The 16,955-nt window shown below is 35.1% G+C and overlaps 8 protein-coding genes across 8 annotated transcripts; 2 read left to right on the plus strand and 6 right to left on the minus strand.

Moving 5' to 3' along the window:
- Positions 1 to 88: 88 nt before the first annotated feature.
- On the plus strand, positions 89 to 755 carry RO3G_10983 (uncharacterized protein; the record flags this gene model as incomplete). The annotated part of the gene is made up of 4 exons (XM_067665567.1): positions 89 to 347; positions 471 to 496; positions 535 to 621; positions 717 to 755. The coding sequence occupies 4 exons, from the start codon at positions 89 to 91 to the stop codon at positions 753 to 755; spliced, it is 411 nt and encodes a 136-aa protein (XP_067521668.1).
- Positions 756 to 1,301: 546 nt separating this feature from the next.
- RO3G_10984 (uncharacterized protein) lies at positions 1,302 to 1,588 on the plus strand (the record flags this gene model as incomplete). The annotated part of the gene is made up of 2 exons (XM_067665568.1): positions 1,302 to 1,394; positions 1,451 to 1,588. The coding sequence occupies 2 exons, from the start codon at positions 1,302 to 1,304 to the stop codon at positions 1,586 to 1,588; spliced, it is 231 nt and encodes a 76-aa protein (XP_067521669.1).
- A 1,500-nt stretch (positions 1,589 to 3,088) lies between these two features.
- On the minus strand, positions 3,089 to 3,681 carry RO3G_10985 (uncharacterized protein; the record flags this gene model as incomplete). The annotated part of the gene is made up of 2 exons (XM_067665569.1): positions 3,089 to 3,132; positions 3,255 to 3,681. The coding sequence occupies 2 exons, from the start codon at positions 3,679 to 3,681 to the stop codon at positions 3,089 to 3,091; spliced, it is 471 nt and encodes a 156-aa protein (XP_067521670.1).
- A 2,352-nt stretch (positions 3,682 to 6,033) lies between these two features.
- RO3G_10986 (uncharacterized protein) lies at positions 6,034 to 6,555 on the minus strand (the record flags this gene model as incomplete). Its single annotated transcript, XM_067665570.1, has 1 exon — positions 6,034 to 6,555. The coding sequence occupies one exon, from the start codon at positions 6,553 to 6,555 to the stop codon at positions 6,034 to 6,036; it is 522 nt and encodes a 173-aa protein (XP_067521671.1).
- Positions 6,556 to 7,038: 483 nt separating this feature from the next.
- Positions 7,039 to 7,926, minus strand: RO3G_10987 (uncharacterized protein; the record flags this gene model as incomplete). Its single annotated transcript, XM_067665571.1, has 1 exon — positions 7,039 to 7,926. One exon carries the CDS (start codon positions 7,924 to 7,926, stop codon positions 7,039 to 7,041), a length of 888 nt encoding a protein of 295 aa, XP_067521672.1.
- A 283-nt stretch (positions 7,927 to 8,209) lies between these two features.
- Positions 8,210 to 8,849, minus strand: RO3G_10988 (uncharacterized protein; the record flags this gene model as incomplete). The annotated part of the gene is made up of 3 exons (XM_067665572.1): positions 8,210 to 8,361; positions 8,573 to 8,603; positions 8,703 to 8,849. The coding sequence occupies 3 exons, from the start codon at positions 8,847 to 8,849 to the stop codon at positions 8,210 to 8,212; spliced, it is 330 nt and encodes a 109-aa protein (XP_067521673.1).
- A 4,623-nt stretch (positions 8,850 to 13,472) lies between these two features.
- On the minus strand, positions 13,473 to 13,990 carry RO3G_10989 (uncharacterized protein; the record flags this gene model as incomplete). Its single annotated transcript, XM_067665573.1, has 3 exons — positions 13,473 to 13,784; positions 13,833 to 13,924; positions 13,969 to 13,990. 3 exons carry the CDS (start codon positions 13,988 to 13,990, stop codon positions 13,473 to 13,475), a joined length of 426 nt encoding a protein of 141 aa, XP_067521674.1.
- A 212-nt stretch (positions 13,991 to 14,202) lies between these two features.
- On the minus strand, positions 14,203 to 16,000 carry RO3G_10990 (uncharacterized protein; the record flags this gene model as incomplete). The annotated part of the gene is made up of 9 exons (XM_067665574.1): positions 14,203 to 14,249; positions 14,310 to 14,413; positions 14,488 to 14,702; positions 14,751 to 14,950; positions 14,997 to 15,284; positions 15,332 to 15,379; positions 15,536 to 15,682; positions 15,752 to 15,870; positions 15,915 to 16,000. 9 exons carry the CDS (start codon positions 15,998 to 16,000, stop codon positions 14,203 to 14,205), a joined length of 1,254 nt encoding a protein of 417 aa, XP_067521675.1.
- Between the last annotated feature and the right edge of the window lie 955 nt (positions 16,001 to 16,955).

Consider the following 16,955-nt stretch of genomic DNA (forward strand, 5'->3'; position numbering starts at 1 on the left):
AAGAATCTACTCAATGTTATATTAGAAAAACACAAGAAGAACAGATATGGAAGCATTTTCAAGATTTACTCTATAAGCCTCGGGAAAAATGCTTAACCACACTTGGATTTCCTGCATCAGCCATCATTTAGTTCATGATACTCTTTTGACCAAGTTTAAAGATATTGTGGGTTATATAGAGGATATGCCTGAGATGATATCCCAATCTTTTTATTTTGGTATCTTCAGTAGCACTCCTTCCCCCAGTGGCCGTCGAAGAAAGCGCAGACTGTCAAATAAAACATTCAAGTTTGACCTGACAAAGGATGAAAGTATCATTGAAGAAGAACCATCTTCATTCGCAGAGGGTATTTCTACAAATAAGGAGTGCTTTAGCAAAAATTTGCTGTATACCCTTGAAGACGACGTTTTTTTTTTTTTTTTTTTTTTTTGCCATACTTTTCAATTTGAACCTCATCCAACTTTTGTAGAATCAAAAATTGATGAAATAGACAAAGTAGAACTCGATATTGGCAATGACAGGGTTTTTTGTAGGGATTACTGAGAGACAATGATAATGAGGAAGTCAATGATCAAGATGCTCACAGTTGTCGTACAACTTTTAAAGAAGGAAATAGAAACGTACAAAGTTCAGCGAGATTACGTGACTATCCTGGTATTCAAGCATATTTACCTAATGTTTTATGGTCGCTATTAAATGTAATACTTTCATATAGGAAACCTTCTCGGTAGAGTTGCTTGTTATCTCGCATTAAATTAATTTCTGCTATGTTTTACTGATGCTTCTTTTTTTTTTTTTTTTTTTTTTTTTTTTGGTTTATGGTAATGCCGCGAAATCGGTGTATTTTTAAATTTAATAGTTACCTCATCTCAGGTACTGCTCCTTCAATATACATTTAATATAAAGCTTATAAAGCAATGTCTGAGTCTTTAAAGCTTTCTTTTTGGATTTTTTTTTAGAATAAGCAAAGTAGGTTAAATATATTAATGACATCTATCAAGCAATGCTGTTTATTTGCAAGTCTATTTTAGGCTCTTTACTGCATCAAGGGTTATATTTTTTCTGTGAAATTTACATCCTTAACTTTTTAACATCTAATATTTGGGTCGAATGCAACCTGTTTTTTTTTATATGTAACTACTGGCCCAGTTTGCATGAAAATGTTAATTTGAATATGATTTCACAATGATTTGTATTGGTCAAAAGATTGTTTCAGGATACACACTAGGGTTACACTAATTCTAAATGCTCATAAAAGCGGCCTTTTTCTATATTTTTTCTCTTTTAAATTAAACTAAAAATGGCGGGAAACGATTGCGATGGTTGGCGCGATAAACTTGTTGGAAAGATTCTTCTTGAAAATGATCAAGAATCAACATTATCAGAGGGCGAGGTACTGTGACGATACATTAATTTGTTTATTTTATTTATTTACTGTGCATAAAATAGTATGTTTACAAGAAGGACTTGCCGCAGCCCAGTAGAGTTGTAAAAAAAGGTTCCTTTGTGACTATGGACTTTAGACCAGATCGACTTAATGTTCATGTAGATGACAGAATGAAAATAACAGGCGTCAAATACGGTTAAAAAAGAAAATAAACATATTATGCTTTAGTATTCTTGTTGTTCCATTCAAATAAACCTAAACACTTATTGTACTAATGAAGAAAACCTTTCCAAATAAGGAACGAGCAATACATAATTCAAAATCGTTTGTGTATCAATTAAAATGTACGTAAATTAACGGCATGAAGCACCAAACAACACTAGAAGAGATAATGTTGAAGAAAGATCCTTTTTATAGTTATACCCACCAATATCACTGATTTAATCTTGTTTAATCTTTCCAAGTATTTTGCAGTATTATAATAGTGCATAAGTTCGTCAATAAGTATACAAGTTGTATGAAAAATAATAGGGGCATCATACAAAAAATAAAATAAAAATGCTCCTAATTACTTTAGCGTGTTTTAACCCTTTATTGGCTTTTATTTTGGTAATCATATAATGATGATGGAGCTATTTAATCAAGCCCTTTTCTCAACCATCAGAAGTAAGCGATGGGATATCATGAGGCCTAGCATCGTGATTTACTTCTGAGGGAAACAAAGTATCCACGTAAGTTAAACAAAGAAACTAAATGATTTTTTTCCGCGAATTTCAATTGTTTTAGCAATATATTACTTGGCTATTAAACAGGAGCTCTTTATATTGAAATAGTAAGAAAAAAATTTATTAATAAATAACATATAACATATAAATGAGTATGCAATTGCTATGCAAACATTATGTAGAGATTCCATAAAAGATGTAGTATTTTTTTTTTGTCAATGATAAGTTATTCAGTCATCCAGCACATACTTCGTTTAAGCCATTTATTAAGTAAAATGTGATAATCTTTTAGGACAAACCCACAGAAAATTGCCATAAATTGAGATATACAAGCATAATGATATTGATAAACTTCTTTTGCTAATGATTTATGTCCGTCATTTTTATGAATCATTGCTTTCAGCTTGGCTTCCCAGTTTTCTGATGATGAAAATGAGTTTAAATAACACTGGTTCTTTTTTTTTTTTTTTGTAGATGGGTATGCACTTACCTAAAATCTTTGCACAAGTAAATAGTTTTATCAATGTTTTTATATACAGTCTATTTTGCTCATTACTTCTACAAAAAATAAAGAGCGCCATTAGTTTTTGATGAAACGATTTGTGAATCAAATTACGGTTCAGAACTACGCGTTGAATCAAATCTCATCTTTTCAACAGATTTTGTTAACTTTGAACTCCAGATGACTATGGTCTAAACATCAAACAGCTTAATTACAGCATCTTATATAATTATGTTTTCTTTTCTTTACTTGTGATGTTCTATTTGTGGACTGGCGATGGGAGTTTCTTTTCACCTGGTCATCTATTGGAGTAGCAGGTATCGAACATCCTAATTTTCGCATCAGAGTATCGTTTATTTGATTTAAAGTCTGCCTTAGTCCCTGAAGTTCGTTCAACACTGCATTCAAGTTATGATCAATACTATTGCGCGTACTTATTTTCTCCAATACAGCAATTAATAATTCTGAAGCTGCTACCTTTGCTTCAATGTAAGGTAAGCGTACACTTGGCTGATACCTAAAAAAAAGAATATTTCATGCTTAGAGTGTTTGAGAAAGAGGATGTTTTGATCCGGTGCCCTTACCATAAGCTCATAGGAACATGCAAAAAATTTGTCACATATCCTCCAGATGTCATACTTTTAAGCAATCGATTCATCAAGGCAAATGCATCATTTCTGTAGTGACAGTTATCGTCAACAGAAGGCTCTTCTGCCAAAAAGACAGTGGGATCAATTTTATAAGGCGCCGAAACCTTTAGATCTGTCTCATGGCTGGACCACCTTTGACTTTTTGCTCGTCGCAAGAGAGATACAGAGCGTTTCTTTGTCTTGTCTTGTTCTTTTGAAAATTTATTGTTCATGCTCATTTTCAAAAGTAATTTACTGGAAGAAATGATTTGTGAGGAGATTGAAGCTGTTGGATGTATATTAATTGAAGGCTCTTGCAGGCTATTTGAACTAGAATTCTGGCTAGGCTCATAAGGCAAGGTGACATGCTGACTATCATTTGATAATTCCTTGGCAAGCCGTATTCCAGTTTTATACTGGTGTTCTTCTGAAGACATGGACGATCGGCTACTCTTTACACCATCTTCAATATTTCGTTCTTCTTTAGCGAATGGAACAGAACAAAAATCATCTGTGTTTGTTGACAATGAGTCTATGAATGTGTCACTAACTACATTACTCGTGTTACATCCAATTTCAGTTGAATGACGAGAACTGTTTCCGGTTTCAGACGAGGTTAAAGATCCAGAACTCGTGTTATTGGAGATGTTATAAAACTCTGCTTTTTTTGGAGTATCGTTTTCTTTTCTGTTCTGCACAATCTGTATTTTTATTGTGGGGACAGGAGGTTGAGCCCCATCTTTCTCCTTTTTTTCTTCCTTTGACAGCTTACTGTCTGGTATGTATTTTGCAGTGTCTGTATTTAAAAGGACGGTGTCTACATTAATTTTGATATTTTGGTTTGAATGCTGCTTCTTGTATGCCCTGAGAGACAAAGAAGTCACTAAGCTTTTGTTGGATGAAGGTTCAGGTATGTCAGCTTTACAGGCTGTACCGAGAGATGTCTCATGTGCAGTTGAAAGGCTAGAAGCACTTCTCTTACGCTGCTTCCCTAAGATTAGTTACTGTTATTCATACATTGCCTCATAATAAATTCTGACATTTTACCGTTTTCCTGTAAACTCAATTTGTTTTTATTGTATCTTTTTAGAGTGGATGATTTTGATTTAAAAAATGACGAAGGTGTACTAGAAGATGTCTTTGGTTGAACTACATTGATCATTGAAGAAGGAAAATTTAAATAAAAAGGAAAATGAGATTATGAATACAAAAGGAAGAAAGATAAATTGAAAGACTTTGCTTTATGGTTTATCGGAGATGTGGGCAATACTATTTTAGAAAAAAAAAAAGAGAATTTAATTATTGAAAGCACACAGATTTAGCTGAAGTTTAATAAAATAAGGTTTGAAAGAAAAGTACTTATAAGGCGTAAAGCCCAAAGGGGGTTTCGATGCAAACACTACTTTTAAGGGGTAAGATTTTTACTGCTCAACCACTCACTTGTACTCCTTTCATATGCTGAAACAGGTATTATATAAATAATCATAGCAGGAATATCATGTATTAGGGTTGGTGTATTACTATGAATCACAACTGTAATTTGCTTATTTTGTACCTGAAATTCATTGCTAGTCTTCAATTCAAACATATCAAACAAAAGCTTCTTTTCCCTGTGTGTTCATATGTGGCGCCACTTTTAAGCAAACAAAATAAGATCAGAATAAAATAAAACTCCTCGTTTTTCTTCTTTCCACACATAGGGTTTTAGTCATAGTTGGTAAACTCACGCATAAGTACACATATTTGTATATAGTTAATGCGTTATTCTATTAAAGTAAGGAGAAGGATTATATGAAAGAGTAATGAATTATACCCGGTTTTTTGTCTTTTTTTTTGGCTCATACCGCTCTCAGATGCATGACTCCTTTTATACTTTATAGATGAACAATAATAATAATAAAAAACTCGTTTGCCATTCAAGTTTTTCTCGCTTCTTTTCATACTCTCGTCACGGGTTCCCTTTTTTATTATTTTCACTATATTTGATTTAATTACAGGTTAATTTGGATTGTGTTACTTGTTTCTTCTGCATCTTTTTTTTTTGCTTTTCATCTTGTTGCTTTTTAAACAATAAGAGCAGTCTGTAGGAGTTGTAAATAATGGCGGTATACATTTAAAGAAGGAGGAGGAGGAGGAAGGAGAGGAGGGGAAAGGGATCATTCCCTCATCAAGTAGTTTCAACTCTAGAAAGCATACCAAGCTATCAAGGTAATTGGTTTGGATTTTATTAGTAACAAGAAAGGAAAAAAAGAAAGGAAGAAACATTGATTAGTTTATATAAAAGTGATTTTTATACTAATAAAAAGACAGATTAGAACAGACAAAAAGAATAATTGCACAATCACAATGGACGCATGGTATTTTATAGGCATCATTTCATAACTTGTATTGAATGGGCTCTCTTTCTTTCGTCCTTACATAACAAAAAGGCTCATCTATTGTTTGACTTGTTTGATAGTTTCATTGCTCAAGAGATATAGTATGTCTATTCCACATTCATCAATCTCAAATCAATTAATAAATCGATTAATAAATGTCACTTCTATTTTGAAGGAAGTCGAATAATTCTTTTCAAGGATATTTAGGATTGGTGAGTTGATTTGAAGCTTACACCGAAAATTCGGGGAAAGGTAGTAGTGCAAATATACATATTTGGAAAGACATACAAATTAGGAATAAAACAAAGTCGGAAATGGAATAATCCTTGTCTAATCATTTTTTATTTTACATTGCTTTCTAGAAGACTGCCTTAATATATTTTCTTGCTGTCCCTTTAAAGACCATTCTTTCTATAAATTTTTGACCATGATCTCGTCTGTATCCAATTTACTACCGACTTTAAAAGTATGGGAACCAACTTTACGGAAGCCTTGGCTTTCATAGAACTTGATAGCTGATGGGTTGAATTCCCATACACCAAGCCAAATAGTTTTCTTGCCGAGCTGTCTTGTCTTTGATATACATTCCGCAAGTAGCTTCTTTCCGATACCTTTTCCGGCGTATCGTTTATCAACATAAATTCTTGATAATTCAACTGCTTCTGGATCACCAACAAAGTCATAAACATCCTTTGATTCTTTCAATTGACAGAATGCGACAGGTATATTTTCTTCATCAAATGCCATGTATGTGTAAATTGAAGGATCATTTAATTCCTTAAACTGAATCTCGGGTGTATAAGTTGATTCAAGAAATGCCTTCAAATCCTCAGGGGGGTTATCATCACCAAAAGTATCTGCAAATAGTCTACCACCAAGTTCTGAGAGGACTTGAGAATAGCTTGAATCAGGCTGCAATATTTTGATGCTCATGTTGAATTTGAGTAAAAGAAAAAGAAAGAGAAAGAATGAGGTTTATTTATTGTATTTCAGTTCACCAATAATGGTAGCTCTTTAAAGATCGTCTCATCTCCGAATTTGTTCTACTCCTAATTTGTATGTCTTTCCAAATATGTATATTTGCACTACTACCTTTCCCCGAATTTTCGGTGTAAGCTTCAAATCAACTCACCAATCCTAAATATCCTTGAAAAGAATTATTCGACTTCCTTCAAAATAGAGGCGACATTTATCAATCGATTTATTAATTGATTTTAGCTTAATGAGTTTAGTAAAAGTATTGCAGAGATCCCTAACGTAGTAAGTACAGAATCAGCAGTTGGACTTAAAATGGGTGGAAGGAAAAGGAAAAATTTGCTTGAGAACGATATAAATGTCACAAAATGTATAAAAAATATGCTAATGAGGCTATGGTGGAGGCATGTATCATAGAAAATAGTACTTTCTCTTATTTATTCATTTTTGCGTGAAAAAAATCTCATCTAATGCTTGTTTAACTTCATCAGAAACGTCCAAAATTGGACGAGGACAGTAACCTACAGGAACGTTTCTCTTGCGCAAAATATACTTGATACTTTGGATCATTCCTGCTTTTTCTAATAATTTGATACCAGGGGCGATGTTCTCCATGATTTGTTTGGCCTGCGTAATCTCGTTTTTCAACAAGTGGTCGACAATGCTTTTGATTTGGTCAGGATAAACGTTTCCAGCCATTGAGGTAAGAGCAGTGTATCCTTGCGTTGTGAACGCGTTGTTAAAACCTAAGTCTGATCCTGAAAAAAACCAGTATGCACCTGCATCTTCCAAAGCAGCCTTCACTTTGTTTACATTTTCCGGATTTCCTGCTTCCTTTAGTCCATAGATATTGTCGACAGTCTTGGCAATGCGAGCAAATGTTCCTGGCTCCAGGTCGAATCCATTCCGACGAGGATTGTTGTAAAGAAAGATTGGAAGCTCTTTTACGCACGCTGCAACTTCACTTACGTACAACTCAGCTTCCTGTTGCGAAGGAAGGCGGTAGGGTGGGAACCCCAGCATGATACCTGAGAAGCCGGCTTCCTTGGCCGCTTGGGCCAATTCTTTTGCATCTTCAGTCTTGAACGCAGCAACACCTGCATAAAGTTGGCATCGTCCAGCAGCAGTTTCTCCAACCAAGCTGTACAACTGTTTGCGTTCGGCAATAGTCATACAGTGCTGCTCTCCCGTCGTTCCACTAACAAGCAAACCGGGAATGTTTTGGTCCAAGTAGTATCTCACTACATGCGGTACAGATTTCACATCAAGAGTGCCTGCCTTTGTAAATGGTGTCACCATGGCGACTGAGTAAGGGATAAAACGTGCCATTGTATTTAGGATAAAATAAAATAGAAAAGCAGAAAAGAAAGAAATGCGTTAAAAAGACTTGCTGCAAAAGCCGTCCATCTTGGTGCTGACTAAAAAGCGGCCAATGAAATGGTTGTACTTTTTCATGGAACACATAAAAAGTTGGTGAAATCCGCAGTTCACTCGAATTTTACCAAATTTTAAAATATAATCTCATGAAAAATCTATTACTTTGCTTAAAGGATCAGAAGGGTATTTAGATATAAATACAGTTTAAACAAATCAAAAAATGATCTTTTGAGTGCTAAATAATATTTTGAAGATGCTGGATAGAGAATTCATTTGCAGCATCAATAGTTCTGTTTTGGAGTATTTCTGTGTCTTCAAGCTTGGGACGCTTAACTTTACCTTTGACCAATGCCCAAAACTGTTCTGATAGATAATGAGGAAGATAACCTATTTGTAGCATCTATTTTTCATTAATTACCTCCTCTATTTGATTAGATGTATGTGTTGGTACATTGTCTATGTTATGGTAAGACCCTTTCATTTGGTCATGCTTGTCCATAATGTCTAAAACCTTCTTCAAGAATCTTAAACAGTGATCAGCATTGGTACTTTTTGTTCCTTCTTCCCTAGGAACTACTTCAGGGTTTTTCTTTTTTACCGCCCAGAATCTTTTTTGCTTTTGGTGGCTGCTATAGTACACGAATACTTAAGTTTTCTACTCCTAAAGATGAAATGGCACGAATAATTGCATGTAAAGGTTCTTTCGTCACAGAAGTAGTGAACACTACCATTTGTCTTCTTGGAGCCCATGCTCTACTTGATTTCATGCTGATATTAATACCAGCTTCATCGATGAAAACGCAGCTTTTAGAGGAATCTGTGTCTGAACTACTCCATGCGACGAGGCAACCGTTACTTTCTTGGGTGTTGCCCATGCTTGTTCTTGCCTCTGGCCAAAAGAGTGTTTATATATATATACTGGGATCATAAACGCTTTTCATAAACTCGTGTATTCTTGATTTTTTATCTCAAGATCTGCAAACTTGCTTGTAAGCACATCAGCAGCAGCTTGATTGTAAGCACTCCGGTCAATATCGTAAGGTTTGACTAAGCATTGCTTATACTCTTCTTGCAGCTGTGATTTTAATCTGTTTTTACGACTAGCTTTCTTTTCGAGAGTAAAGAATTCAGGACCCTTTTCGTATTTTTTCTATCATGTGCAAGCAATTCTTTTTTTAACACCTGCTTGAAGAGCGGTAGCCCTGATGAACAGTAAATGCGGGATTTTGTACTGGAAAAAATAGCTCTCTTGTACCAAAGCCATGTTACAAATATTTACTGGAACTGCCTATGCTTACTTTCATAGCTGTATCTGCCTCACCTTCACTTTGTTCATGTTTCTTTTCGCTTGTAGGGATATTGCCTTTTTGTAAAGTACCAATCAAGTTTTACTAATTGCTTTTAAGCGTATGAATCAGTTTTATCAGCCATTATATTCATAGCTTCAACTCCATTCTTATCGTAAATGTTTCCACGACCATCTTTTTTTAAAAATACTAACGACAACATTTTTGGTAGACATACACATATTAATAAGTCTACATTTCCATATACTCACGCTATTCATCGTTAATGATGCTTGATTATTATACAGTAGTTGTTTTTGGAGTGCAGCATAGGCTATAAGAGGTTGAGTCTTTTCAAGTTCTTGAATAAAGTAGGGTTGCATACTTACAGATTGGAACTACCGCATTCAATGAAAATACATCCATTTTCCCATGTTAATCTCTTAACTTCAAAAGAGTTATCTCATCTACCTGATATCACTGTTCGTGCGGTACATCCAAGAATCACAACTGTAATCGAAGGTGAAGAGTAATAGGAGGTAGACTTTATAAAAGATAATCGAAAGAATCACGGTCAGGTACAATATTTGGTAAAATGAAAAGGCTATGAAAACCCAATAGAAGATACTTGGGAGCCGACAGAAAATTTGACAATCTACCTTGATGTCGTACGTGATTTTTATTGTACCTATTCAAGCAAACCATGTGGTCGCCAAAATTGACTTAGTTCCTCTCTTACTTCTCAACATGCTGGAAATGCAACACTATTACCCCGAGCTTGTAGAACGCGATCACAAAGGAGGGGGTAATGTCATAGCATGATTATAATAGTATAAATACTCATAATCTTTAATTTAAGTAAACATTAGTCGCTTATCAAGTATTATTCCCTCTATTAGACTATCCGTTGAACCCCATATTTACTTTATCTCGTTCTTGTTTATCAATTATTGTACGTCCTATTTGCAGCTCAGAACTTCAAGCCTTTACCGCCACCTTCTCTATGAAGGCCCCGCTGAATGATCCACGACAGTCGCGCCTCCATAAGATCGACATTTTTGCTCAAGTTGTTGCGAGTTCAATTTGGAATAGTTCCATACTTTTCATATAAAAAGAAAAGACGTCGAATTTATTTAAACAAACGTAAACCAGAATAAGATGTAAAAAAAAAAGACACATCAAAATAACAAATATCAAAAACTAAGCTATATCGGCATGGTATACTCTCAATTAATAAACTAATAGAAAGATGAATAAAACCGTGAAGATCATTGGGATTGAATATGTTTCAGGCTTCAACCGTGCTTGTCGACAGCATTGATTGATTCATCCACTTGTTCCTCTTGATCGCATGTTTACCCTAGAACCAGAGCTACCCGATAAAATTTATCTCGGAGGGATAAGAAGGAAGATACACGGAGCGGTAATTACGCCGGATGACTGTCCGCTTGAAATCTTTTGTTTAATGAATGGTTGTATTGTCTGTACCCAAGTAATACCTTTTAGGTTCATGATGCTTGGCTCTGGCATTCACCATCTCATTCAGAAAATTTAGGCAAGAGTAGTTGTACCCTTTGTTCTCTCCTTTAATGTCGTCGTATTTTGTCCAATTTCCTGCTTCTTTGATCGTTGCACATTCGATTTCCGTATACAAATGTTGACAATTCCAGCTGCAAAGATGGTGCCAAGCTCGTATGTGATGATACTCTTGTCATTGCAATAATAACTACGAACGTGTTTATTTGTAAGGACTAGCCCATTGAACGTCGCAGCTTAATATTGAAGTCAGCCTCGTCTATAAAAATGCAGTTTTGAATATATTCCATATCGCTGTTCATCAACTGTAATGACCAGTGATGTCACTTCTCCATTGCCTCTTAATTATACCATTTAGCCAACTAAAAATTCATACATTTGAATAACACGTTTCTTTCTGCTATTGAGGAACACATCTGTATTCATCAAAACTTTCAATTGTATACCATTTTTTACGTCTTTTATAATGTCCACAGAATCATCTCCTTCCTTACCAGTAGCATTTTCGAGACTATCTTCAAAAAAGAATGACTTATTCATTGCTCAATTATCTGGAAAACAAAAATAGTGGTATTCATTTTAGAAATTTCCAATATTTCTTATAAGTTAACAGCATCTTTTTCTGGAGCTACGATGTCTAGTTCTGGAAGTACGGTAAAATAAGGGGGGGAAAGAATGTTTCATTTTGTGGGAATAATTTCATTTCGACTTGTGGTAGTTCTTGGACCTCAGGACATGACGTGAGAACTTAAGGTGTTGTAATTTTTACTTTTGGTCACTATTTTGGTTGTATGCATTCTTTATTGCCATCTCATCCGTCTTTGTTCCCTCATCTGGTCTTTAGGCTACACCGAGATATACATAATCGTGTCATCAAACTCCACCAGCCTATCTAGCCTTATCTATTGAATCATAATTGATTCTCAAGCGAAGCAAAAAGTTCAGCAACGATCAATGCATTCTGCTCGCTACTCTAATAGATCCACTGGGTACCTAAGTCATGCCTGTTGTCTCTGATACAACAGATTCTACTCACATCCCAATGATTACTTTTTTTGGAAATTACCTGTTTCGTCTGAAAGCCGGTGTTCATCTTGTTTATTCTACCGTAAACCCCGTCATCCGTCAGTCGTCTCAAGGTCGATAATGACCCAACCTCTTTCCACTGTAAATTTCTGCTCTGTCAACACTGACGATCTACAACATCTCTTTCTGTGCTGACTCAAGTAAGAGAAGGCACAGATAGACTTTTTCATTTTTTTTAAAAACTCCACATCTCACTTCTTAAGACTGTCTGTGTCCATTGGTCCTTTTATCCACTTTTTTTTTGTTGGCAACTCTGATCTCTGGACTCTCGGTTATTTCGTACGTCCAATGGAGATGTACGATTGACGGACTTTTTTTTATCGATAAAAAATGACTTACCGGTGCTATGCCGCAGTTTATCACTCTCAAAAGGATCAGATCCGAATTTCTATAGCAGGTTCAATCCACTAGACTTTTTTTTTTGGCTCATACCGCTCTCAGATGCATGGCTCCTTTTATACTTTATAGATGAACAATAATAATAATAAAAAACTCGTTTGCCATTCAGGTTTTTCTCGCTTCTTTTCATACTCTCGTCACGGGTTCCCTTTTTTATTATTTTCACTATATTTGATTTAATTACAGGTTAATTTGGATTGTGTTACTTGTATTCTTCTGCATCTTTTTTTTTTTTTGCTTTTCATCTTGTTGCTTTTTAAACAATAAGAGCAGTCTGTAGGAGTTGTAAATAATGGCGGTATACATTTAAAGAAGGAGGAGGAGGAGGAGGAGGAAGGAGAGGAGGGGAAAGGGATCATTCCCTCATAAAGTAGTTTCAATTCTAGAAAGCATACCAAGCTATCAAGGTAATTGGTTTGGATTTTATTAGTAACAAGAAAGGAAAAAAAAAGAAAAACTCTACTTTGAGAACATTCAAGCAAAAGGAGAGGAAGCTCAGGTATAAACAAAGCGTGCGCTGCTATAGAGCCAAATGATGTCTATTTGTTTATTCTACTTGTATACAATGATTATCATCCTCTCTTTTTCTTTGGCTTCACAGCATATGACCAACCCTTCTTTATTATTGAGTCTAACCGTATTCACTTTTTTTTTTTTATAAAAAATAATATTTGGATATGAGCAAAAATGAAAGCCATTGACATTGAGGTTTTATTCAATATCTTGGCATATATTCAATTTTAAAAGAAAAAAGATTGCTATAAATACAAACATCAGACTGTACTAATTAGCTGTTTACTTTATTGTTTACAAGTGTAGCCAAGACTTTAATAGAATTGACTTTTTGTCTGTGACATTTACATTTTTAGAACTTTTCTTTTTTTGTATTCTACTAGCACATGAATAACTATTGTTTCAAGTATCGCATGAAAAGGAAATATTAGGAGGTAAGATATATTACAGTCTGCCATGTGAGAAGAAAGGAGAAAGAGAGAAAACTGATGATGGTCATTGTATGTTTCTAGATTAGTTTTATTAAACGTGTTTTAAGGAAAAAGAAAGATTCAAGCTTTTTGTTTATTATATAGAAAAAGAGGATATTATAGATTGGAATACACACAAAAGATACGATATGAATAGAGTGAGAGAGAGCGAGAGAGAGAGAGATGCATGGATGATATAAATACAATCTCAGCGAACTGAAACGTGATGCTGATATTTGGTTTGAAGAACTTGCTTGGTAACAGGGTTTATGATTGGTATTTTACGTGAAGGGACTACGGTAGATGTTGCACAATAATACTTGTTGGGATAATACAGACTAGTTTTATAATCTGATTTTGAATGATGATGAATCGATACAGGAGTCATGTTGTTAGGATCAATAATACGGATTGCTCTTTGATTGTTATTTGCTGGTGATAGATAATAATGAGGTGGGGAATGGTTTGGTGATGAATAGGATGAAGTACGCTTCTGTATCCTTTCTCGATGTTCAGTAGCCTACATAATGAGTATTGCTATTATTACTATTGTCAGCATTAAACTCACTTCTTCAATCTCATAAAGTGGACAAAATTCATGATCATCATAAAAATTCCGTGCGAGTTCATGCTTTGCTCTAAACTGTTCAAGTCTAGTGTCTGAAGAAATGATAAGCATGAGTTAGGTATACAGCAAGACTTACTTGATAAAGCGGATAAGGACATGTAAAATAAAGAAAATGAGTAAAAGGAAAAGAAAGAAAAAGAGAGAGAGAGAGAAAGAGTTTAAATAGAAATGAGGGGATCTCTCTTTCTTTTTTAGTTAAAGTCTACAAGGCGCACAAACAGTAAGGTGTAACATAAACAGGACATTGAACTTAATGTGTAGGTTATATTTTCTTACTCAGATGATTCTCCTTTTATTGTGTAATCATTTTTTAAATGGCTTCTCTAAAAGAAACTAATTTTTCTCCCTTCAATTGGCCTAATAGCAAATGAATTTATAAATAAATGCACACAAATCCAAAAATGAATGTAAACTTACTATCTTTATCTACTGTATATCCACCTGCAACTTCACAATCCTTCATAACAGCTTTATCGAGAATAGTTGCATGATGACAGATAACACATCCATCAATCTTTACACTACACAATACAATTTCATGAGCGACATTCTTTTCTTTTTTTTTTTTTTTTTTTTTTTTTCCCATTCAACTTACTTGTCGCTAATAACCACATGATCCATAATAACGGAGTTTGCAATCTTTACATTTTTGCCAATAATGCAGTGTGCACCAACACAAGATTTCTTGACGGATGATTTTTCATCAATCTTTGTGTATTCACCAATCACAGAGTCATTACCCACTTGTGTTCTAGGCGCAATTTCTGCTGTAGTAGGTTGACGTATGATATTAGCACCTTGCTTTGTAACCTGTGTAATAGAACATCAGCATCTTTGTCTTTTTCATATTCAACTTACATAACGGTTGAGTTCACTATAGCTTGCAATCGTATTACCACGACCACAGAAACCATCACGGTAGACATGAACATAAGATTTAATAGGACTTTTGAAATTTGAATCGGTAGGATTGGTTTTAAAAGATGGATCAATGTCCACAGATTGAGTTGTAGAAAGAGAGAGAGCATTGACAAGGAGATCATGGTAAGTAGAAGAGTCTAAAATCATTAGTCTTTCTTTGTCCTTCTTCCTTCATTTCCTTACATTTCTCAATATTTTCTCTTTCAACTAATTTTCTTTGATATTGACACTTGACTAACAAAGGTATCAAATCTTCAGAGATACTCTCCACATTTTCCTTATCCGCCAAAATGTCTATAACCCATTTCTTAAAGATATACAAGTGTGCATCTTGCAGATCCGTGTGAACTCTGACGCGAGGAAACTTTTTCAACAAGGACATGCGCATAGAGAAATCTTCATCTTCTGATCTGTGCGTCTTGTAAACAAGAGCATTCTGGGTTGGATCAATGCCAACATAAGGCAAGGGTTCTATTGACTGGATAAGTACGTGGTTTTCATACGTCTTTTAGGTTTACCGTCGTCTTTGCTCGATGCTTCAGTCGATCCTGGTTCATAGAATAGTGCTGTAAAAGTCGGATTGTGAACACGGTGTGCATCGAGTAAATCGCGTGGGTTGAGTTCAGTAATAAGATCACAGGGAATCACAATAAAATCTCTCTATAAAACCCATTAACATGTCTCTTTCTTTTCTCTCTAATCCATTCCTACTATCTATATACTTGCATCAATCTTTTCTTTAATCGTTCTAAGTGCTGCTGCTGTGCCAATATCTTCATCGACATTAGCGACCGTACAGTGAACATTGCCTGTATATCCTCGAAGATAAGCTGATAACTTTTGGGCTGCGTTGCCAACAACAATAGCCTCTACATACAAAATCAGTATTTCTCGTTCTTTTTTTTTTAAAAAAAAAAACTTTTTCTTGTTCTTTTTACCATAGATTCCTGCTTTTTCGAGCCAATCTAAAGTGTAAGAAATAACTGGTTTATTTCCAACAGGTAACAACGCCTTTGGTAAATTATCTTCTTCAGAAATAGGGTACAGTCTATCGTTGCTAATGAGACTAAAAAAAAATAACAGTAAGCTTTATATATCTACCTGTTACTACTACCATATCCAGCAAGTATAATAGCTTGAAACTCGCTTACTCTAGGTTGGTGATGTTTAGGCTTTTCGAAAAGCATAATGTATGTTGTAATGAGTGTATCAAAAAGCTTTACGAAAATGAAGTAAAAAAAAATGTTTCTTACACCATAAAACAGTCACATCAAACTTTAGCCAATAAGGCAACCTCATGTTCACAAAAAACTACATGTTGTATGAACGACTTTTGAACCATGGTCACGTTAAAAAAGAGAATGATTGAAATAGTTTCTGAATGAGATACATAAAAGGCTACACTGATTATACTTATTTTTGACTTTGTTACGGCTAATATAATATGCATCTATTGATAACAATGTCCCTTGTCAAACGTTTCCCACTCAACTTGGACCTTTTCTGATAATTCATGAGCCTCTCTTGCTCTTTGCTCATATAAAACCAACTCCAACCTCAATCGTTTCCACATGAACTCATCTGGATTCGGGACAAGCGATTGAGAGAGAAAGAGTCAGGGTAGGATCAGGTCCTTTACTTCCTCTCTTTGTGATAGGCTGTTGCTACCTCAAGTCCTGTTTTTAGGATATAAATAGAATCTGGCACAGTCATTCTACCAGCATGCATTTCGCGGAAGCACTCAACACGATAAGAAGACATACGGGCTCACACCATGCCACTCTCACCGTCGTGCTCTACAGTTGGAATGTACGATGAGGCTGTAGTAAGCTCCCAAGCATTCATACAACTCTATCAGAGTCTCAAATGTTGATTTTCAACTCGCCCAAAAAGTAGGTCTTTCGCCAGTCTTCAAGGACCCCGTCTCTGGGAGCAAGAACCTGATACAAGCGTGTTTTTTCTGTGCTTTGCTAACAAAGATTGTTTTAAGTCAAATTTTGAATTCTATTTTTCAAGCGCTCAGAGCAGAGTTGCAAGTCAAGCACATGAAACAGTCAAAGAACTCAACAGCCGACTTTAACTATCCAATGGTGATCATTCTCTTTATGACTTACTCGCATACTTTAGATAAAACGGGTAGTC

Source organism: Rhizopus delemar, genomic scaffold, assembly GCF_000149305.1.
Source record: "Rhizopus delemar RA 99-880 supercont3.8 genomic scaffold, whole genome shotgun sequence".
Lineage (NCBI taxonomy): Eukaryota > Fungi > Mucoromycota > Mucoromycetes > Mucorales > Rhizopodaceae > Rhizopus > Rhizopus delemar.